Genomic DNA, 24,467 nt, shown 5'->3' with positions numbered 1-24,467 from the left:
TTGTTGTTGTTTTGTTTTTTGTTCCCCCCCCCCCCCCCCCAGACAGCACTGCCAACTTAGTTCCCTGTTGCTTTTAAAAAGTAATAGCTAAATCAATAAGGTGCTATTGACTTCCCTGAAACTAGCCAAGGGAAAGTTCCACTGCCTCCAAAATTTATTCTTCTAAAACCCCTGCTTTTCTACCAAAGCTTCCAGTTAAGAGTTATTTATTGGCAGAGCTGGATTAAGATCTGGAATACACTAAACCCAAATTATTATAACTACACGCTCAGATTCCTGGAATAAACTCCTCCTTTGGGGAGCCAACCCCAAGATTAGCTCCGTCGGGCTGGGTCAAAACTAAGAGAGAAAGAAGCAGGGAAGAAAGCCTATATGGTATGAAGTAATGCTGTAATAAAATATAATATTTCCTTGAATGAAGAGTTTCCAATACCTTTGCCTACAGCAAGTTATGATAACTGCCGTTGCTTTGTATGAAGAAATAAACAGCTTTACGTTACTGACCTCTATCATATATAGCCATGAAATCAGAGTGCAATTGTAGTTATTTGCTGCTTTTTAGATATTAATTTCTCTTCCTCCGTGCTTAAGAGGGCTGACTGAAGGCAGCTTCAACTAGATTAGGCTTCCAAAACCTTCATGCATTATAGACTTCCAAATACAATTTTCCCCTCTCAGAAGGTGAAAATGTTGAGTCATTTCTTTGAAAGATCTGATGGAGGTTATCACTCATAAAAAGAAAAAGGCGGCGGTTCAAGGGAGGGCTAAGTGAAACACAGCCAGCAAGCTGCGGCCCCGGAGGGGAGCGCCGGGACTTGGGCTCCCGGCTCCCCTGCTTTGCTCCGCTCACCCTTTCCTGGCTTGAATCAGCCAGGCACTAGCAGCTTATCCGAGATCATAATATGGATTAACAAGGGCTCATCGGATGGAACCGTGTGCCAGAAATAATTATGGTTTAAAATGCAAGAGCCTGGCAGGAAGGGATTGTCATTTGTGAAGCCAGTCCATTTAACGGAGAAACAACCCGCATATTACAGTAGAGGATAATTTGGCAGTTACAGTTTCAGTGGCTCAGAGACATAAAATACAGTCTCATCAATGTGTAAGATTAGAAGTAATTAGCCCCTATATGGTAAAGTCATCACTTAGAAACTAGACTCCATCTGGGGACTTTTTGTAATGATGCCTCAGAGACAAGTAAGATGGGACCTTTGACTTACATGATTTGGAAGGGACTGAGACCTAATTAAATCTGCAAAGATGCCGTAACTGCAGTAAAAGGAATTTTTAAATATGAAACATATTCCCTTTTTCTAAACAAACTAGGTATATTACACTCCGGAACAGTAAGAGAATTAATCAAAAGACAGTGAGCAAACAGCTGCTGTGTGGCTGCCAAGCAGAAGATGATACAGGATTATACAGACTTGAAGAACATTTAATAAGAATTGAAGAATATCTAATAGTTCTTTTTTTAAGGATAGGGTTTTATTTAATTGTGGTGAAAACCAAACACATAACCCCCATCATAAATCCAAGAGAGTATGTTTTTTTAAACCTGTTTCTCCGAATGCATCAGTTATAATAAACACTGCTTGCCTTAAATAAATAAAAGCTAATTCTCTTGTAGAATGTCCTGGTTTTGGCTGGGATAGGGTTAATTTTTTTCCTAGTAGCTGGTATAGTGCTGTGTTTTGGATTTAGTGTGAGAATAATGCTGATAACACACTGATGGTTTAGTTGTTGCTGAGCAGTGCTTACACTGGTCAAGGACTTTCCGGCTTCCCCTGCTCTGCCCGGTGCACAAGAAGCTGGGAGGGGGCACAGCCAGGACAGCTGGCCCAGACTGGCCCAAGGGCTGTTCCATACCGTATGATGTCATTCCCAGTATAGAAACTGGGGGAGGTGGCTGGGGGGCAGCAATCGCTGCTCAGGGACAGGCTAGGCATCGGTTGGTGGGTGCTGAGGAATTGCATTGCGCATCGCTTGCTTTGTATATTCTTTTATCATTATTATTATGATTTTATTTTGCTCTGCTGTCCTATTAAACTGTCTTTATCTCAACCCACTGGGTCTACTTTTTTTCCTGATTCTCTCCCCCATCCCACCGGGAGGGGGCCGGGAGGGTGAGCGAGTGGCTATGTGGTGCTTAGTTGCCGACTGGGGTTAAACCATAACACAGAAATAATATACAATTTACTTTTTCACTCATTACAAAAAAAAAAAAAAAAAAACAAAACACAAAAAAACCCCAGACTTGCAGGTTTTCAAAGAGGGATACACAGAGCTATTTTATTTTTGCTACTGCATTCCATAAAGCATTTACCATCTTCCATTTTCTTAAAAAGGCTTGGCACTTTGTATTGGAGAAATGAAAAATTTTAAGTTAGCTTCTCAACAATGACTGTCTCATTTACATGATCTATCTTCTCCCAAGGAAAAAAAAAAAAAAAAAATCACTGTATGATATTAACATTTTTCTACCATAACTCAATACTCTGCATTTTGTCAATGCAGATCTGGATCATTAAAGCCTGGAAACTAAATGGAAAAGTATTTTAAGGCCACAAACTAAGAGCAGAGCAACAGGGATATACTGATCTCAAAGAGAAAACAGTACTGAGGTGGCACAGATAAGTTTACATGCTTCATCATGCTGCTGAAAAAAGACTAATTAAAACAGCATCAAACTCATATGTAGGCAGGTCAATGCTGAAAGAAGTTACCACCTAGTCAAAAACTTCAGTATTTTTTTTTCTACGTTTGTAAAAAAGTCTTAGAAGCAATTTGATCCTTGCACATATGATGGTGGTGGGGCTATATTTTTAATTTATTTCTTTTATAAAAGAAACATCTTCACCCATTCCTGACTCATAGAATCATAGAATCATTTAGGTTGGAAAAGACCCTTAAGATCATCAGGTCCAACCGTTAACCCAACACTGCCAAGTCCACCGCTAAACCATGTCCCTAAGCACCACATCTCTCCAGTTTTTAAATACCTCCAGGGATGGAGACTCAACCCCTGCCCTGAGCAGCCTGTGCCAGGGCCTGACAGCCCTTTCGGTGAAGAAATTTTTCCTGACATCCAACCTAAGCCTCCCCTGGCACAACTTGAGGCCGTTTCCCCTTGTCCTATCACTTGTTATTGGGGAGAAGAGACTGACCCCTGCCTGGCTGCAGCCTCCTTTCAGGCAGCTGCAGAGAGCGATGAGGGCTCCCCTCAGCCTCCTCTTCTCCAGACTAAACAACCCCAGCTCCCCCAGCCGCTCCTCATAGGACTTGCCAATTCAGTTTTTTAATTATCAAAAAACGTCTGTGAAATTATACACTATTTGGGATCGCCTGTAGAACTGTGAACTCAGTAGTCGTTATCTCACCAGACTTGGTGAAAGGATATCAAACCAAGCCTCCAGCTATAAATACATTATCCCATACAACACATCCACAGTCAACTGCACAACTTAAAACATATTATTAGCATGATGACCAAGACCATTCACTTAACAAAAAGAGCCCCATACAAACCAGCTACCTACAATAAAGAAGTCACCATCGCTTCTCACTGGTGATGTATAGAACTATCGTAACTCAAACGCTGCCATGCCGATTTGTGAAAATAAACCAGCCATCATAAACATTGCAAAACAGATTAGTGCTTTCCTTTAACTACAGTGCACATATATATGAAATGGTTTGTCCTCTGAACAGTAGGGTCTACGCTATTTGGTGTGATCCATGCGTCATTTCTGTGGATATCCATCTGTGCACAATGCAATTCCACCAGCAGCTATTTCAAAGAAGTTCAGTGGGCTTTCTTTAGAAGAAAAGAAAATGTAACCACTTATGCTGTTTTTACTAGAAGAGCATGATGAGCTTGATGGCTAGTCAATCACCATCAGAAAAATCAACAACAATCTAAATGCTCAAGTATTTCAAGCCTTCAAGTGACCTTTCAAGAGGATTTCAGTTTGAAAACACAATATGAGGAAAAGCTATGGATTTTGGAATTCATCTTATATCCAAAGCCTTTGCTAAATGTCTCTTAGAGTTGCTAGAAAAGTAAAATAAACAGTAGTGGGGATCAAAGCTAGTAAAAAATGAATTAAGGAAAAGGTAGGCTGGTGTCCAGACGGTGATCCGGGTCAAGCAACATATATAACTGTTTGTCTTTGATTACGTGTGTTGGAAATACCACTCAGCCTTCAGAAGGAGGGCGATCTCTCCTCAGATAGTCAGTTAGACAAATGGGGAAAGATGGAGGTGGACAAGGGAAAAAAAGTGAAACTCTCACAGAAAAAGCAGTCCCATCTGATAGAGCAGTCCCTCTGCAGGAAAACGCAACGGAGAGAAGGAAAGAGGAGAGCTTTGCTGGGAAAACCCTAGGGACTCAGGAGGAGGCCTGCAAAGAAAGGCTGGCTCCATCTACACCAGAATAGAAAGCTTTTAAAGCTGGAGAGTTTTCTTGGGGTTTTTTTGTTTTGTTTTTCTCTTTTTCTTTTTTTTTCCCCCCCAACTAAAAGCTGAAGAAAACTTGGTTATAAAAGCCTCTGTATCTTGGACAGAGTGGAGGAGGAGAGTCTCAGGTTAAAAAAAAAATAATTGCAAATAACAGTCAAGACAAGGAAGACTGCATTTATATATGGAGCATAGAAACAGCAAGTGAAGCAATACTGTGTGAGTTCAAATAAGAATACATAGCATAGAAGCGCTGAGTAATCCAGAATGCCTGCTTATTTTTAAAAAAGGGATATTGATATCACAAGCATCTCAGAAATATGATGGGATTAAGATAAATCAGTGGACACTATGAAATAAAACACACTATAAATTATATAGAAATGACAGAAGACCAGGCTGACAAAGGAGCAGAGCCAAGAACCAAGGAAAATATACAGTAAAATAGGTAAATAAACAAAATACACCCAGCAATACCTCAAAATCTCCTTAAACTCAATTTCCATCCTAAAACAGCAGAAGTATACTAAGAACCAATATTTTCCCGGAATGGCCCAGAAAGGGGTCCATTACTGCAAAATATTGACACTAAATAAGTTGGGACTTGCAGCAAAAGTCAAAAAAGAACGAACATGGTAGAGGTCTACAAAAATCACAAACAGCTTTCAAAAGATGCAGGGGAAGAGTGTGTGTGTGTGTATATATATATATATATAGTTATACGGAGACATGAAACTACTGGGTAGATACATGCACGTTAGAAGATATTTTTTCTGCACAACGCATAATTAAGTTGTGAACCTAAATGACCAGAATCAGGATAACGATGGAACTGGATCCTTGCTCTGACCCAGTGTGCTATTATGTTCCCACCACAGGGTTTCTATAAAAGACACTTTGGGCATCCTTTAGAAATATTTAGGAAAATAAGACCTTAAGAAATAATGCAAAGGTGGGTTTGGGGTGGGGGTTTTGTTTGTTTTTTAGTTTTGAGGGCTTGGGGTGGGATTTTGTTTATCTGAGGTTTTTTGTTTGTTTCTTTTACAGACCAGATTTGGTTTTGTTGATATTCAAAACCATAATGACAGTAAACTCCTCTGCACAGCTAAATGCTATACTGCAAGTATCCATGAATGTAAGCAACTGCAGTGTTTTACTGCGAGGCGATACATCTAGGAGATTAACCAAGCTATGACATAAAGACAATCCACAAGAAAATTCTACCCTTTCCAAGGAGTAAATCGTTCAAATAACTCTGTTATTCAATTATTTTAGTACGTATAAATTGCAAAAACCACAACAAAAGCAGTTTGTAACTGCTGTTCAGTTTGATGTATATTTACAGAGGAATTCAATAAATTAACAAAACAGAAACAAGTTTAGAGGTTCCACTTCAAACTTATTTGTGCCAAGAGAACACGCACCGGGTTGAAGAAGAAATCTCTGTTCTAAAATAAAAGCTAAGCTGTTTATTGAAAAACAAAGCAGCACATTCAAGGCTTTTGCCTATCCCATATTATGGGAGGATACTCTAGAGAACAAGGTCATAAGTTTCATAGTCTGTATTGCTGTTAGGAAGCAACGGCAGATTTATCGTAAAGATTTGTCAGCAACAGCAGTGAGGTCACTGTGCCCCAATACACAGAAAATGTTCATCTACCTGGAACCCTATTACAGTTGCAGGCTAAACATTTCCTCATCCAACCCTTTGGTTTGAGAAAACATGTATTTACCTTATAAAGCTGTAATTCTGCATCAACATTCAGCTAATTGGAGGTTTACTGTCATTAATTTAGATAATATACATTCATCTTACAAAAATAGCTTCTAGCAGCTTCTTTAATTTAACCTTTCTTTTAGCCTTCTTTTTTTACTGTCACACAACTAGCAATTCAGTGCTCACAAACGACCTCCCGTGCCCCAATCATGCCATAACAATCAATGGTAGAAAATTCATAAAACAGATTAAATTCTACAGCATTCGCTTTGATGAATTAGTAGAATTTGTTCCCTTTAGCTGCTCAGAGCTAATCTTTGATTTTTAGCTGAGTGCACTGCATTGGAAAGAGTAAACTAGGGACACGTCGTATTTTTGTTACTTACATGGCTGTAATGGAAACGGAGCCACAGCATCCATTGCAGTCGAGCTAACTTTTAACAATTTTTGCTGTTTATCTCTGTTATCTTACTACTTAAAGCTATGAGGACAAACTGCCCATGACAAAGTGTTTCTGTATAAAACTTGCGATTATTACATTATACTATAATGATTATACTTTCCTACCTGGTGCTACACCGTGCCAGAATGAGGCACAACTGAAGATCATTTTCCCACAAAGCTTTAAGGGTGGCAAATGATTCAAAACTAAAAAATTAACTCCATCACTGCAAATCACATAACTTGTTTTGTTCAAAGTAAAATTGTTATTCACCATTTAAATTAAGGATTGCAAGGGAAATTCATTCTGAGCTTTTTCCATTTCCCTCATACACACAATTTGGCTAATGAACCAAGAAACCAATTAGCGAAACATCTCAATTTATAGCAGGTTGAGGTAATCTTTAGCCAGGGCACAGTTAAAACTCCTGCACTGTGAAAAGAAGACTTTTCATCTTCAGAAACAGCACTGTGGAGTCAATGAGCCCTCTTAATACAGAGCATCAGTGATGGCACTATTTGCCCAACGACTTTGCCTCTCCCCAGCAGCACCTACCAGGCAGCGGCAGAATCTGGGTGAAATCTCTACGCAAATACAGCATTTTCTTTCTGTTGACATTTTGTGGATCTTGGTGTATTTTGGCATATGGACGTGCAGTCCGTGGTGGTGCACGGCACAGGTTGGATGTCTATGCAGAGATATGGTTTTTGGAGAAGCTTCATTGCCATGTAGCAGTTGTCCCCTTGCACGTACAGTCCCCTCTTACCACCATGCCTCCGTTTTGCATCCAAGGCGTTGCGCTGAAGACTTTCTCCCAATTTGCAGCCCCACTCACTGGGTAAGTGTCGTGGTTTAACCCCAGCTGGCAACTAAGCCCCACGCAGCCGCTCGCTCACTCCCCCCTGGTGGGATGGAGGTGAGAATTGGAAAGGTAGAAGTGTGGAAACTCGTGGGCTGAGATAAAGACAGTTTAATAGGTAAAGCAAAAGCCGCGCATGCAAGCACAGCAAACCAAGGAATTCATTCACTCCTTCCCATCAGCAGGCGGGTGTTCAGCCATCTCCAGGAGAGCAGGGCTCCGTCACGTGTAATGGTGACTTGGGAAGACAAACACCATCACTCCAAACATCCCCCCCTTCCTTCTTCTTCCCCCAGCTTTATGTGCTGAGCATGACGCCATATGGTATGGAAAAGCCCTTTGGTCATCTGGGGTCAGCTGTCCCAGCCGTGTCCCCTCCCAGCTCCTTGTGCCCCCCAGCCTGCTCGCTGCTGGGGTAGGGGGAGAGACAGAAAAGGCCTTGACTCTGTGCAAGCACTGCTCAGCAGGAATGAAAACATCCCTGTGTTATCAACACTGTTTCCAGCACAAATCCAAAACATAGCCCCATACTAGCTACTGTGGAGAAAATTAACTCTATCCCAGCCAAAACCAGCTCAGTAGGGTTGCTCAGGCTGATCTGAGCCTTGCACATGACTGAGGAGAGGGACTACAACAGAGGCCACTTGCCAGCTTCAGCGCTGAGCCAGGGGTGTCCTCTGAGGTGCCTTGGTCACATGAACCAATGGAAAAAGTGTCACGCTTTAGAGACAAGAGGATTCAAAGAGAGGAGGCAGAGGGGACAGTGCTCAAAGCAGCTGATGTGCTAATGGGGAGGGCATATCTCAACTCCCACCTTCTTCCCAGATGCTGGGATCCGCAGCCCAAACCCACTCCGTCATGTCAGGTGTCTCAGCCAGTTTTTCTAGTTATAAGTAAATGGCTCATTAAAAGGCCTAAAGAAACAGGAGATGGACTCTATACCTGAGATTCAGAAGTGTATTTTCCCAGTTCCCAGAACAAACCCATAGCCAGGCTGGAGGGTGGGCTAGGCAAAACAATAGAAGGTTCATGGGATAAAATAAAGCACATAAAGGAACAGGAGAGCCAATCAACTGCTAAAAGGAAATCTTTTCTCCAGGGACTGCTCATGCATTTTGCACTAGAAAAAAATACTTTAATAAAGTACATTAAAAAATAAGAATCAAGAACCGCAGCCTAGACATTCCTGCCTGCTGCTGTAAAACCAACATAGGTGGCACTAAGCTCTATAACACCGAATATACCCTTGTTTGCTAAACCACAGTTCTTCCGTGGGGTTTCCATCCTGCTACTGCCTGTTTCTTAACATTGTGTTATCACCCTTGGTTAAACTGATTAAAGATAAATGTTCTGTGCCAGAGAGGCTTGTGCGCACAAGTGCAAAACACGCATCAATTGCTTCTTCCTCTATTAAACCATACCAGATCCTTACACACCCACCCAGGCCCCCCAAATATTTCCACTCTCCCAACCTTCCTATCACTTCTCACATACCTCGATACCGCCCTTGACATCCAGAAGTGAAATCCAGTCCCAACTTTCACGCATCAGCCTGAATGCCTTGCGGCTGATTGGGGTAAGTGTCTCAGAGCTCCCCTGAGCTAGAAGAGGGTTAGAGGCATAGGGGTACGGCAAGGACCTCTACAAGATATGGATATTTTTTTGAGGTGCTGCCTGTATGGAGGCATTTATCTTGTGCAGCTTGGTTAAGTACTTCTACGAAGGCATTTGGGGAGCAACTCATACAGTATTCTAGTAGCACTATGGTGTGCACTTCATAGTTTGGAAATCACAGGTTTAGAGGAATTTCATTTCAACAGGAGAGCACTTCCAGGGATGATCCTCTGCTGATACCCTTTCTTTCAATCAGCCTGTGCAACCCCAGTTGGAAAAGGAGAGAAGCAAGAGAAGGAAAGCACTTATACTGGAAGTGGAGCCTGCCTAACACTTGCACAATTAATGAGTCCCAGAATTGGACACAATTCAGAAGTTGTATATAGACAGACTCAGATCACTACAAACGTGAAGTGCAAGAAATAATTTGAACTACTCAAACATTATTGAGCTGCAATCAACTAATCACTTAGGAAAAAGACCAAGAGTCATGAACAGCTTAATGTAAACATCTTTTCAGCATGCAATAATAGGCAAAAAGGAAAACAAGTATTAGGCTGCATAAGGAACAGAATGCATTATGGAAAGTACAGTAGCACTAAACATAATCTAGTGGTATGCTAAGGTACTGTGTACTACTGATTCTCATCTGTAAAATTTTAAGGGGACCTAGGTGGTTTAAGTATACCTGTTATTTTTAGCCTTTAGGTACTAGGTGCTCCTATAGCGAGAATTTGGGAATGGGCAATAAATATGGGAGGCTTTGTTTTTTAAATTCAGTGCATCAATAACCACAAATTTGCTAAAAAGAATATATAATTCAAATTCAACCAAGAGTTCCTCTGAGGCTTGGGCTCAATTTGATGCTTGGTGGTAGAAGTCAGCCACCTCCTTTTTCCTTAGAATAGGAAAGGAGAAGAAGAATGAACTTGACTTTATTTACAGCAATGGTAATATTATGAGAAGCATGAGACTCGGTAATTGAGTCAGGAGTAGAAGTGGAAGTCTCCTGCGACAGCCTCTAATTGTCAGAGCTCCAGTTAAATCCAGCAGACACAGATTCAAGTAGTATTTTGAATGCCTGGACAGTACCTATATCAAACCTGGCCTCCGGACCACTAGAGATTTGCTTCTCACTGCATTTTGGTCCTTCCATTTTAATACAGCAGAAACCAGAAAACTGTATGGGCAATTCTCCACTTCATGCTAAAAATATTTCATACATAAGTGCATAAATAATTCCATCCCCTAGCAACTGCGAGATTCCTGCTTGAAACAGCGATGGGAAAGATGGGGCTCCAGGAATGCTAGAGTCAAGCAAGAATTCTGGGGGCGTGAAGTTGTTGGTAATGATGTCTGATCACTGGCTGCACATGTTTTTGCTGAATGCGTTTAGATTTACTGTAGAAATTGGCCTGAAGTATTACTGAATTCTGCGAGGCCTGATTAAAATAAACTGTGTTCAAGATACATGTACTGCAGAGAGACTCTCGAGTCCAGGGAGAGCTCTGCACGAGCGGGAGGTGTCAGACACCAGAACAACAACAAATTAAAGAAATGAATCATCTCAGGAAATATTATTGCTGGTTTCTGAAAACAAACTAAAACACAGTTGCTACCTGAGGAGCACAAAGGGGAAGAGAAACAACATTAAAAGTAATAAAGCGGAATTTGGATGTGAGTAAGAAGCAGAGCAGCTCAGTGAAGATCCAGACAGTAAATGAGCAGAGATGATTAAGACTAAGTCATTACACAGTAACCTGCCGTGATCATCTATCAGCTGGAAGGGTTGGAAAGGCAGCCCCAGCACACGAGAAAACCCCTTGCTGACTCTTTCCTTAGCTGCCCCTCACAGGCCCGGAACAGGACTTCATTTACCAGCCTGCCACATGCAGACAGCAGCACAAGTTTCCTTGCAGCTCGCTCAGCTCTTCCTCAGGTTTCTCCCCCTAGGCTCTTTCTGACCTCTTTGCTCCCCGAGCTAGATGAGCTCCTGGAAGGAGCCACCGAAATAGCTCTTTAACTCTACACAAGCCACTCAACCCCACATTCAGCCCTCTTGCCTTGGGTGCTTCCCGCAAGCATTCCTGGCCGGGCCCATTTGTTCAGGGAGGACACAGCTTCGGAGTCGCAGCCTTGCCCCAACCAGGCGCTGCAGGAGCTGTGCTCCTGCCCCGTTACAGCCCTTGCACCTCATGCCAGCCTCGCGGGGTGAAAGCAGCAGAGGCTGTGCAAGAGGGGGCCCTTCTCACAGCCCCCTGATGAGCCTTGAGCAAGAAAAGACACCCTGGTTTTATGGAAGAGGGCTCAGAGACCCATTTACAAGCCCTTTTATCTTTCCACCTGCAAGAGAAAAGGGACCTGCAGTGGTGTTTGGCTCGCACTCTCGCATCCTCCTCCCACGTACAATAACCAAGTCAGCCCATATTTCCCACAGGAGAGAAGTACAGGAAAGCGATTGCTAAGAGCTCGGCTGCTGGTGGAAGGCTGTGTGCGCTGCCGAGGGAGGTTTTGGCTTTGGGCAGCACGGCAGCGTAGAAATTGCCATCAACCACGCAAAGATGAGTCGAGAGACCAACGCAGATTGCTGGCCAACAAACTTGGTCTCCTGCCTCCACAAAGGATGCAAAAAGATCATCAAACTTTATTTAATGATCTCATGTTGCCACTGTGAACGTGGGTATCAAGCAGACAATACAAACGTGGTTGTATTAGGGATGACTCCCTGGGCCACAGCTGAATTTTGCACGTAAGGCAAGGCTTCAGCCCTTTGGGTGAGGGACAGAAAGTCTTTTTCCCATACATAAAAGTACTTATCCTTTGAGCACAGAAGCATCTTTCTGCTATCTTACTTGTAGCCTTTAGATCAATTTGCTGCTCTAAAATGTTTGTAGGTGATATCATGACAGTTCCCTTTTAGAGAGATTTATTGTACAGCTAAATTGCTGGTTTGTATTCTGAAATCTCAGCTACAGGGTTCCACAGCTTTTGGGGGGCTTTGGGATTAACATACTAAATTCCTGTTTCTCGGACTGTAGTAACTGCTTTTTTTAGTCATCCTGCTATGAGGCATTTCTCCAAGAAGGTGATTTTCCCTCCTGCTCACCATATCTTTGGCAGAAAATGCATTTTAGTTAACTAATTAAATATAGTTGTATTGTACATCAAATATCAGTAATAATATAAGGCAGTAACGTTAGGTCTACTATGAGAACAAGTTGTAATATACATCATATCTGTAAAATATCACTGTGATAACAATTTGATGCAGCTGTGCTTTTAATTTTTTGCTTGGCAGACTGACTAGCAAACACCAGGGTCTGGCAAGTAGTTTTTGGGAAAGAAGATACTGTAATGATGAAGACAAGGATCCTCCTTCATGCGCCTTCCCAAAGACAATGCAGAGCCTTGGCTGCCTATGGAGGAGCCTGCGGTGCCACAGCCCAGGCAGCTGTTCTGCTCCTAGGTCCAGCTTTTTTACCACCCAAACGCACCCATGTGTTGTCCCTCCCTGGGTTTCTCCTCCCAGCCACATTTCCAGGGCTTGTGCGAAGCTGTGTCCTCAGCTTTCTGCTCCTCCTCTGGCTCTCCAGAGTGTTACTGACTCTCCTTTTTTACATTCTACATCAACTGGTGTAATATAAAGAACTCCTTCTCTCACATGTGCCTTGTACGAGTATGTTTTGGGTAGGGCATGCTTACGTGTACATCAGAAACTGCTGGTTTTTCTCCATTTTGCAGGTTCCTTAGTACGAACAATTAAACTTCTATGCTGCTTGAATATCAGTGTATCCCAGCATTTCAAGACCTAACCTAACCTAAACCAGCATATGTTTTTATAGATGCTTTTTTTTTTTTTCCCCTCCCAAAGGATTCCAGTGTCTTTCACAAGCTGCAATCATAGAATGATTAAAATTAAGCCCTTTCTGGAGCAGTCAGTAGAAGGCATATTGACAACTTGCCTTCACTACCCATTTCAGTGGAACAAAAGAGGGAAATCTTAGCTAAGCAAAACAGCTAAATGTCAACTGAGAGAGGAAATCTGTGGGATGCTCAAAATGCAGTAAATGTAGCCAGCGTTTCTTCTAAAGTGCAGAGAAGTAAATAAAGATATTTTTTGTGAACAAAGTTTACTTCGTTGCGAAAACTATACTCTTTTGGAGCATGCTAAATCTAATACCTTGTTCATCAAATTGTGATCTCCACCAGATGCATAATATCTACAGTTCTTGATAACCCACTCATCTTCTACTGCCAATGTCCATAAGTCACCAAAAATGGTCATGAAAAAAAGCAAAAAATATTAAGTATCTATAAACAGAAATGGTCTCCTAGAAATTGTCAGTACCCATGGTCAGGTTCACTTGGGCACTGAAGGATGCAAGCACAAGGCTCACATTCATCTCCATTAACATTTCTAGTCGAAGCTTGAAGAACAGTAAAACAAACTAAGCTGTGAGAGAAAATACATATTAGCATTTAGATTAACAGTTATTATCTCCATTCCCCATCACCAGACAACAGTGAAATACATGATGATGGTTTAAGATTTTTTTCCAAAAGGTTAAGGGCTCCCTGAATTCAAAGGGCTGGGAAAGACTGGCCTGTAAAATAAAGGGCACTGGCCCTGACATGTGCTGCATATCCTCAATACATCTGGACTCTAGTTGGAATTAAAATTCATATTGCAGTAGCAATTAAAAGACAGAACTAGGTCATGAACTGTTGTTCAAGGCACTATGCAAGCAGAGAAAGAACAAAAAAACCCCCGAAGCAAGCAGCATTTGCCCTAAAAATTTCAGCATTGAGAAATTCAGAAATATGAGATAACAAAAAGAGGAAGATACAACAGGGAAAGAGGAGTTGGGGTGTTTTAGCAATGCCATGCTACGTGCTCACCTTTTCACCAAGCAACAGCTGTTACCACTAGGCACTTCTCAGCTTGCACGATGACAATTTAGTTTCAAGGAGAGGACAGGGAATGACTGAACTGGCGATGCTCAGCACCCACCAAGCGCTGAACGCTCGCTGGTGTGCTTGGCCCTGTACACACGGGCTGCTGCTGCACGTGTGATACATTTCTTTACACCTACATACAGCGTTGTTTGCAAGAGTCATTTTGGTGGCTGGAAGATTTTTATAAAAGAAACCATAGCAACCCTCCTAAATCTACTGGAGCAGCAGTTAACAATGTGCTATGTCCATTCTGGTACACAGCTTTTTCTTTTCTCCCGTTAAGTTCTGTATCTCCGTCCAACTATTTTATTCTATATGGAAGGGATTGTATGAGAGATATATTCACAATGCACTCTATGGTATATCTTACTCAGTTTGACAATGCACACTGTATTATCCACATCCAAGTCTAGATGTAGGAAGCGAGAATGAAATCGAATTGCACTGAGAAATTTTGTGCTGTTATTTACAGATTAGCATGGAACCTCACTGCAGACAGCTTTTCTGGTTTTGCAATACTGCACAGTATTTTTAATGAAGGTGAGCACCCACCTTCAGTTTAATGAGTGTCTCATTTCCATTCACTCAGTCACATGAGCAAGAAGATGGTTGAACTAAATTTTAGCAAAGTGAGAGCCAGCCACATAGTTGTTGATTAAACCTTGTTTTCAGTATAATTTAGCCTAATGGTGATCTGTTAACAAAAACTGACTACACAGGAAAAACGTACCCTCCTTCTGCAAGATTTTGCAGGGCAACTCTGCCTGTTAAAGCCTGATATTATTGAAAAAAAAAGTTTAAAAAAGTCATTTTAAATGCATTTCCAAAACAGCCCTCGTTACGCACGAGAGCTATGGGTAGGATTGATTTACACGTACAATCGTCTGACAGCTGTGAATGTATTTGTTTCATCTACGTGGCTGAAATTTTGGATGTGAGGAGAGCTGTATCAGCACTGCGCTGGTGACACGGAGAGGAGAGCGGGCTCCTTCTCAGCATCCAAAAAGCATCAGTTGATGGTTTCAGAAGAGACAGTAGGCAGAAGATTTGCAGAGAGTACCTGGCCATGGGCTCTGCCCTGCCCTCGCTTCCCCATGGGGACCTTGCATGGCTTGGCTCGGAAGTATCTCCCCAGCCTTCCTGGTTGTTGTGTACTCAACCTCCCAACTTTTTATTTTACATATATGCAGCTCTAAGAGACACTAGAAGTCTAGATCAACAGAAGCATAAAAATAAACACAATCAATGAAATCAAACAGGTAGATTTGAAACACAATCCCAGGGGTGCTCCACACCACCCACAAGGGCTGCAGCTAGCGTTGCCTTCTGCTCAGTCTTCTGATGTTAAAAACACTTCTTTTTTTCCATATGTTTATCCTGGGCTATACTACAGATACAAGGGAAATTGTATCTATTTTCTCTTGGCTCAATTCTTCATCTTCCAAGAGACTGCCAAAATAACTGGCAATAGATAATTTTGTCACTGCTTATTGTATGTTTTTTCTGCACCATTACGTCCTCTGTTCCTTACAAAGCCTGCACTGATGGTCTTTAATCATCAGGAAAGGTTTATATAAAGGCAACGAAGATGTATTTTTAGTTGTTTGTGATACATCCCTAGGCACGACCCTAATTGTTAGTGGTAATACACCAACAACAAGTCAGGATACAACACTTAGCAAGAGGCTGGGTATACTTTGCAGGGAGCAGAGGAAAGATTTGCACGTTCAAAATAGACAACGGGCATCGCCGTATGCCCGATGGTAGTTTAAGCTGAATTTTCCCAGTTGCTCCTGGTGGACTGTCAGGTGTCAGACAATGCCATAGGAGGGGGGTCACAACTGTAATTCCACGGTGAGAACAAAGCTTTCTGAAACATGTTGCCAGGAAATGTGAAAACAGCAAAAATGACAAAGTGGTTGCTACAGAAAAACACCGCAGTATTATTCAGAGTAATTCACACAGATCACTTGATTTTGACAGCAACTGAAAAGGTTTTTTAAGATTCACCCACAACCAAAGTGAATATCTTGCCAGTAATAGATTAACTCTTTTATCAACTCAGGAAACAATTAAAGACTTGGTTGAAAGATAACATGTTTCTCTCTGGGGCCACTGATGCCTCAAACCATGGAAATATCAAAGAGTTTCCAACCGTTGTTCATTACCGCAATGGTTAGAAGGAGACTCCAGTGTCTAATAATATTCCTAATGTAACCTCTCTGAACATAAGCAAATTACACTAAAAAAATCAAACAGTTTAACCTTTGAAAGCATACCATCATTTACTGCTCATGACGCTGGAGATCTTTTTGAAAGACACCACTGTCAACTAATGAATGAAAACGAAGACACTCTTTCAGCTAATTGCACTCACAGCACAATACAGCAACGTGTACTATAGACAAGTCAGTTCTCGAAGGCTGTGAAATAAAAAGGTCGCAATCAGTGTTTTTTACTCATCTACTATAGCTAATTCAGATCTGGAGGAGATGCTTTGTTTGTCAGCCATGGCTACATGACAAAGCTGTGGCGTGGACCCTCAATATATTTTACAGTTTAGATTTCTTCAAACGAAGGTTATAAAAACAGTTGCTTTCTGCCTGTTAGTAATTACTGTCAACCATTAGGTGACAGTTCAGTAGTTGTCATTTAAATATATTAAGGCTGACATTCAGGTTCAGAACTTCCCTTTCTGTAGCTCTGAATGATTTTACCATCTGCAGCTCAACAAGAAAAGAGTCTGGGGCCCTCTCCTCTTGCCCCCTACCTGCTCTTCTGCTCAAGAAGTCAAATATTGCTTGGACATCACTAGGTGTCACTACTGGGTGTACACAAAACAAAAACAGCTCAGGAGTTCGGCTAATTCCTGAACTGATTATCCCACCAGGAGGAAGAAATGCACTTTCCCAAAGAACTATGCAATTCAAACTTGAGGATGAATCTTTCATGCATGAATTTTATATGTCATGGGAAGTGCGACTGATGTGTTACACCATCACGCAACCATGATTAATGCATGTCGCGTATCACTGATTGTCATCTGAGACAGGTTTGGGCCTGGGACCACACACGCAGGCTTGATTGTGACTGTCCTCTGCTCACCTCTCTCTCTCTGGAGAGATACAGAGACAGAAATGTCACGTGAAACAAGAGCAATGCTGTATGAAGGAAGAAGTCTTGAAACATGCCCTGGGGAGATATCAGCTTGGGGTTGGGCTGGACTGCAAAGAGGGTAAGGACTGCTGCTCCTCCAGGCCTGGCTGCTCTCAGAACAGGATTTATAGCAAAGGAACAGTGGAGCACAAGTAAAAACCTTTATTATAAGAAGTCCATATTCAGTGTTGTTGTCCTATTTAATATGTATAGTCATACCAGCTCAGCTTTTCCACTTAGAAACCACTAGGCAGCTAGTAATAAAAGCATATAATTAAGGTAGTTGTGTTGGTTTAGTCTTTTGTTAGGGTTAAAGACCAAACCGAGTCATCCACAATGTCTTGTGGTTCCCTTCCGCTGGGGACTGGTTCCTGGTCACACATGTGGCACTGCTGTCCCCACACAAATGTGGCAAGTCCTACCACGAGGACGTGCCAAGCCATGGGACACATCTCCTGCTCCAGGCTCTGCTCCATAGCCAGCGACCACATCATGCTACGTTAGCTGAAGTTTGCTACGTGGCTGTGACCTGGAGGACCAGTAAAGTGGTTGATGTTCAGCCAGCACTAGGCTTTCCCAGGGCCACGCTCCCAGATCTTGCTCAATCTGCACGCTGTGCGGGCTGCACGCTGGCTTTTCCAGTCTTTCTGCTTTCTCTGCCACAGGCTCCCAGACAGCTGCAAAGCAACAGCTAGAAACTTTCCTCTACCTGTACTTTAAAACTCGCCTTTTATTTTGTGTACAAATTGAGCTTAGAACTGGACATCAGTATTGTTTCAAATACCCTATTGCAGCTTAACTAGCATTTATACAAGCTTTGCAATGGAAGCCCTACGTAGGAAACCTCAGCATGCTTTCACGTGGATACAGCAGAGTCCGTCAACCGTAGCAATGCCACAGTGCAAAGGCCACAATGCGCTGCTTTTGTGTCACCAACCCCAAAGAGCAGCGAAATACACCTTACACAAAGGAGGGAGTGCTGCCAAACCAAGAAGAACCTGCTCTTATCATCGCTCACAGCATGCACACCCATAACTGTGCTCTCACAGAGCTTCTAACCTGGGGAAATAGTGGAGGCTATGCATCCCCCTGCCCTCTGTCTTGGGCGGGAAGGAAGGAGACACGGGCATCTTCTAATGAAGAGAGACATCAGAACGACATGTCAGTGATTACTGAAAACACTTCTTATTGTACACAGTTTGTATGCACAAAGGAAAAAAAGAAACCAGGCTATTCCAAATGGCCACACACATGATTTTTGATACAAAATGAGCTGAACCATTCTAAAGCACTTTCTTTGGCCAAATTCTAAAGACTTTTCAATAAATTTGCATGAACAGCCATCTCTCAAACTCACAAAAGGTAGTAAAAATTAAGATGGGCACCTGACCTCTGCCTATTGCCACAAGGAGATCCTCGAAAAAAATAGTGCATGTGATTGAATTGTTAAAAAAAAAAATAAAATATCAACAAGGGAGAATAGTTGTAGGAAAAAGTAGCCTCAAAACTGGTTATAAAGTTGTTGTGCCACCAATGCTTGTGGCATTGTCCATGGATTAGGAATTGTGTTGCTCCTGCCGTGGGCAGGGGTCGGGGGACAGAAAGGGAATTACCTGGAGAGACTTAGTGCTCCTGCTGGGATCCTGAATAGAGTAAGCAAAAAGAAACGCTGCTGCCAAGGGCCAGGCTGCCCTTCCAGCCTCTTGGCACTGGTCATTTTATCACCTCCAGTACTCTGCTGCCCAGAACATCCACGTAGCCTCAGCTTTAAACTGTTGCTATATGATATCTCTGTGCAAATAGATACTAATAATATACCATACCTCATTTGCAAATACAAAACACCAAAATCTTTGCCATGTATTGAAGCTGAGTAAATCATAATCAGTTCATTCTTGATATCTCAATGCAACCAACAAAAGAGCAACAGGTACTTAATACCAGCTTCACTTACCCGTTAGTTTTGTGTAGCATCTGGAACCATCAACAACCGCATTTTTACTTAATTTCTATTTTAGCCCCTTCAGGGTGCGCGCAAGAGAATATTTCCACAGAGGAAGCATCTTAACACAGCAATGACTGCAATGGTTATAAGGCAAAATTCCTATCCACGCTACCACTGCTGGCATCCAGCACAAACACAGGTTGATGGCTTGCAGAGCACCAGGAACAGTTCATGACTATTTATACTTCTCAACCCCATTGGATCAAAAGCTTTTAAGTAATTAGCTTTCCCTCATTAACAGATGCACTGCCTGGGGAAGGGCACACAGGTGCTCCCAAGCCCCATCCTGGATTACAGGGCAGCACTATATGGTCTTGGAGTGGAAAGCTCAGAAGTGCCAAGCTGGGCTGACGCGGAGGGCAGCACAATGGCAACATTTACACAAATGCGTTATTCCCAAGTCAGAACTGCAGGTGTTATTTTGGCAAGATCAGAGACCATAACAGCAATAAAAATATTCACAGGACGTTACCACAAACCCCATGTATTTCAATCAGAAAGATGAACAGTGTTTATCAACATGGCTTTTATGGAGACCCAAATGTACTTTATGAGACATCAGGTGTCCTAGTGATTTTTTGCTAAAGTTGCATCCTGTCATTAAAGAAGCAAAGTTTATATACGTCATGTACCAAAAAGTAATCTGCAAACACAGTCAACAGGGTGAGTAGTGCTATTCCACTGCAAGCACATCTCTAATAAAATATGTGGGGTTTGTACCTTCTTACTGACACATCTAATACATTATTCCATTTTTCTCTTTTATACTTTTAGAAGCAAAACAGACATTTGGTAAAGTCTAATTTAATGTTATCACTAATGCATTCAAACACATCACTAAAAACTGTGTTGCTAAAATTACATTACAGAAAAAATAGGTAAAAGAGACACTGTTATCTCCTTGAAAAATATGGGCCTTATGCGACAGCACCTACTGATGTGAGTCTATTGAAAGCAACAGGATTGCTTACATGAATAAGGATTACTCCCATGATTAAGGAGTGCAGGATTACATCCATTGTTTGCATGTCTCCTGTTGTTTACATATCCCTATTTTCACCTCTTGTTTTTTTTTTTCTTAAGACATAGGGTATTTAATTACTGTTAGCACTAGATATCATTATGTTGTACTTTCATCCCTTCAAAATTTGGCTGTCTCTTGGATGTCAAATAAAATGCTTTTATGATCAAAACAAAGAAAAAGTAGAAGCAGCAGAATCCAGACTATGTAATTAAAAACAAACAAATAAAAAGAGGGAGAGCTTGTTATCCACAATCAAAACTTATTCATGATCCATTTTATATTCACGTTCCTATTCATGGCCTCTGCTCTCGGGAGCTGATTATTTATGTTAATTTTTTAACTGTGCCAAGTAGTAAGTTACCTGAGAGTTCTCAGGCAATGCTGATAGTATCGCTACTGGAAAATAACAAAAATCAGACAAACAATTGAAACAAATATTATAGGTAGATATACCGGTAATGAATAACAAAGCAAAAATTTTGATGCTTTTCCCCTTATAAAGAAGTGGTAAGGCTAGCCTTAGTTCATCACTGCCATATGCTTTACATACAAAATATATCTCCTTCCTATCTGTAGAAAAATTGTGTAAGTTACTAATGCTTTTCAACTATTTTATGATACAACAGAGTAGTTAATGCATGGTAGGAATGTTATGCAGGTCTCAGTTCCCATTCCCAGCCCAATCAGAAATGTATTTAGCTGCATAAAGAGCAACAACACGAGTTACACTTACAATGGGGAACCAACATTTCTTGCAAAAAGTAACACCCATTCTTTCAGATTCTCCAGTTTGACACTGAATTACATTAGTCTCAGATTTGGTTGCAAGAAATCAGACTTCGATCATAAATGTGTTTTGGTTTAGTAGTGTACTACAGGGATTTGAAAATTTAAATCATACAAGTTAATTTGAGAAGGCTTTTGATCATAACTTTAGTGTCGGTTCTGTAGATACTGTTTACATATTTTCTAGAGTTAAAAACAAAGATATTGCATGCCTTTTTAGGCTTCTTTAAGTCATTTTAAAAGCAAAAAGAACACAGACTGTTTTTAGAAAGAATGGTAAAACACATTATAGTGTTATAGTTATAACTACGTTATAGTTACCGTAAACTGAAAAGAGCTTACAGCGCATTCAGAAAGCATCAAAAGTTGCACAAACTTACCGAAGCAACCTGTTTTCTTCCAAGAAGAGCAGTTTATGGTCAGGTACATTTGAGTTACAAAAGACTGTGTTACCCGGGTCCATTTTGCATAAGGCTTAACCTGAAAATCCACCCGACTGTGTCGGGCGCAGCGGAGGCACGGAGGTTTTCCCTCTCCAGAAGGCATTTCAGTGCTTCCCGGAGACGTGCGATGGCCCGAGCGTGGCCGGGCCAGCCGCCACTTGTTGCAATGGTAACAGGAAAAACCAGGAGCTGCCTGCTCAGGCTGCAAGAGCATGAATAATTCATGCCTTCCACCTCCCCGCATTAGCATGCTGCTCAGGCAACTCCAATGAAGCAATTCATTTTGTTCTTTGTCTTCAGGAAAAGCTTGCTGGATTAATGAGGGTTATCTGTGATGATAAAACCTGGGCCTGCTGATTTATTTAGTCTGATTGGTTAGAATTTGTGTCCCTAAATGCAGGTTTTAGAGCCAGAATATAAATTCAGTTGTGCATCCCCAACCTTAGGCAGGCAGGTGTGGGTTATCTGGCTACAGCAACAATGTCTAGCTACGGCACATGAATGTTTCATTTTCTTGACTTAAATATTGAAGCTGGGCTCTTTGTTTCTGAGTGCTTCTTGAAGAAAGTTAAGAGGAAATCTCCAAGTACGCTACTTGCACGTGGTTTTGCATATTTCTGTAATGACCTCTTGGACTGCTAAATAGCTAACACCTGGCTCCCGAAATGTTTGCATTCTAAGTACAAGATATGAAAAAAAAAAACCAAACCCAAAAACAAAACCCTGCAATGAAAGCCAGCAAATTTATAATTTACTTTAAAAAAAAAAAAGTCATAAATTGCAGTGTTTTTTTTAAAATGGGGTTTGAAGGTGATATTTTCCAATGTGATATTTTAATTTTTACTTAAAGTTCTTTAAATAATTAGCAGTAGCGCTATTCCTCTATGTTTACTATCTAGAAGTCTACAATAACTGAAAATAATAACAATAAAATAATCATAATTCTGATTAATTTGATCATAAAACTAATAATTGAACACAATGAAGGAGTTTTTAATCAATTCCCTGTGTAGTTATGTAATGCGTTATTGGGCTGTATAAGCACAGATTTTACCATTTTACCTGATACTGCTATGAGCAGCACTAGAATATTGTGTTAGTTTTGGCATCCGTATTCTAAATAGGACACTGGCAAATAAGAGAGTGCAGAAAATAGCTGCAGAAATTCTTTGAACTTGCTAAGGAAAAAGGTCTTTAAAATACATGATTTGAGCTGGTTTGTGGTCAAAAAGGATATTGAGAGTTGACTACAATGTGCAAAGGGCTTTACAAAGAGAAAATACCTTGAATAGAAGTACTTCTGAGGTACGTATTTCTAACGGAGAAGGTGATTACCTACTACCAAAGTCTACTGAGTACGCTAGTGACATCTGCCTTACCTAGATACCTTGTAGAAGGTATTTTGCCAAATAAATATCAAAAAGTTATTGGACTCAGAACAGGCATAAAGACTGACAATGTAGAAAGCATTAGAATAAATTCCTTAAAATCCTCTTAGCCTTGTATTGTGTTCATGTAGTTCATTGAAGTCTACAGTACATATCTTCTTATCAGTTGAGTATAGTGATTTTGGTAATCTTTAAATTAAAAAATTTTGCATTTATTTCAAGATTTCATCCAGAGAACCACTGCATTGTGATGCATATTAGGCTGATGAACATTTCATGGCAGACTTCATAATGTTTGCTGCTGAGCCTTTCTAGAACAACCCAGGTGGACACGTTTTTCCTCTCACCATTTTCTCATCATTCCAGTTAAGACAAAAAAGAAAAACAACTCAGAGCATAAGAATATTAAGTAATTTGATTTTGCCTGAGATCTTTTAAGTACAGCTTATTTCTGCCTCTGACATTCTTATTCTAGACTGTGTTACACTGAGAAAAGCACAACTTTATTCAATGTTTGATGTAGATGGGATTGAATGACTTTCAAGATTTTAATCACCATCTTAAAACTGCATCAGGGACAGAAGCATTTGTGATAATCTGCTAGATTTTGGCACAAACTAGAACTTGCTGTTCCTTCCAGATTGCAGGTGCAGTAGGGTTTCAAGGTGGTGATTACAGAGATCACTGCTGAGGTGACCCCCTCCTATGGCGGACTTCTAACAATGGCCAAATAATATGTTCTCACCTAAAATAACGCTATTTCTTCACCTGCACTAAATGTTGAAAATGTCCTTTAGGATGTGTGCAACATTAAAGGAAAGATTAGGCAGAAAGGGAGAAGATAGCCAGACAGATACTGGCCAACTCAGTCCTGGGAAACATTTCCTCGCAGGATGTGCCGAGAGTGAATTTGCTCTTCATTCTGTATATATAATGATATCTCTGGCTGCAGCTGTGGAAGGGGATTATGCAGGTCGATATTAGCAGAACAGCTTTAGCAATGAAGTTGGCATGTCCTGCAACTTTTCTAGAGGTCTCCAGGTAGATGGTGAACAGGAATGCGTGCAAGAGGTACAGAGAAGGAAAAGGGAATACCTGCCTATTGGTGGTGCTGAGGGACACGGTTTAGTGGTGGACTTGGCAGTGCTGGGTTAACGGTTGGACTGAATGATCTTAAAGGTCTTTTTCAACCTAAACGATTCTGTGATTCTATGATTCTACGCTACGTGAGTTTTGCCTGAAAAATTGATTGACACAGTTGTAGTTCAGACTACCTATTCAGCCAATGTCACATATGCAAGTCAGTGACAAATTATGGTTGACTGTGCTTGAAAGCTACAGAAATGTTGAGTAGCATGAGCAGGAAGATGGGGTTCCTATCCATTGCCATCAAAATATCATCTTTTTGTGCTGTTGACAGTTTAATAGCTACTTCTCTACGTTGGAGAGCTTTGTGAAGTACTGCCACTATATTATTAACCTAGGCTGGAACTTTCCTGCAAATGCAGAGCAAAAAACCACACAAATGGAGATTCTGAAATAGTTTAAGATTAAAGGTGTGCTGTTCCCAACGTGAATAGTATCTCTCTAATTGCATTTCAGGAGGATCCAATAACCCT

At 41.2% G+C, this 24,467-nt stretch overlaps 1 protein-coding gene across 1 annotated transcript in view; it reads right to left on the bottom strand.

Annotated features, from left to right (window-relative positions):
• LOC309588811 ((E2-independent) E3 ubiquitin-conjugating enzyme FATS) overlaps positions 1 to 21,710 on the bottom strand; it is a gene marked incomplete at both ends in the record, with an annotated part of 69,260 nt that extends 47,550 nt beyond the window's left edge. The window contains one exon of the mRNA XM_082308494.1: positions 21,398 to 21,710. Coding sequence (XP_082164620.1) covers positions 21,398 to 21,710 — 313 coding nt within the window. The remainder of the gene's footprint in view (positions 1 to 21,397) is intronic.
• Positions 21,711 to 24,467: the final 2,757 nt, after the last annotated feature.

This window comes from Platalea leucorodia (assembly GCF_965183815.1).
Source record: "Platalea leucorodia genome assembly, chromosome: 4".
Taxonomy (NCBI): domain Eukaryota; kingdom Metazoa; phylum Chordata; class Aves; order Pelecaniformes; family Threskiornithidae; genus Platalea; species Platalea leucorodia.
This window is presented reverse-complemented; position numbering and strand designations above follow the sequence as displayed.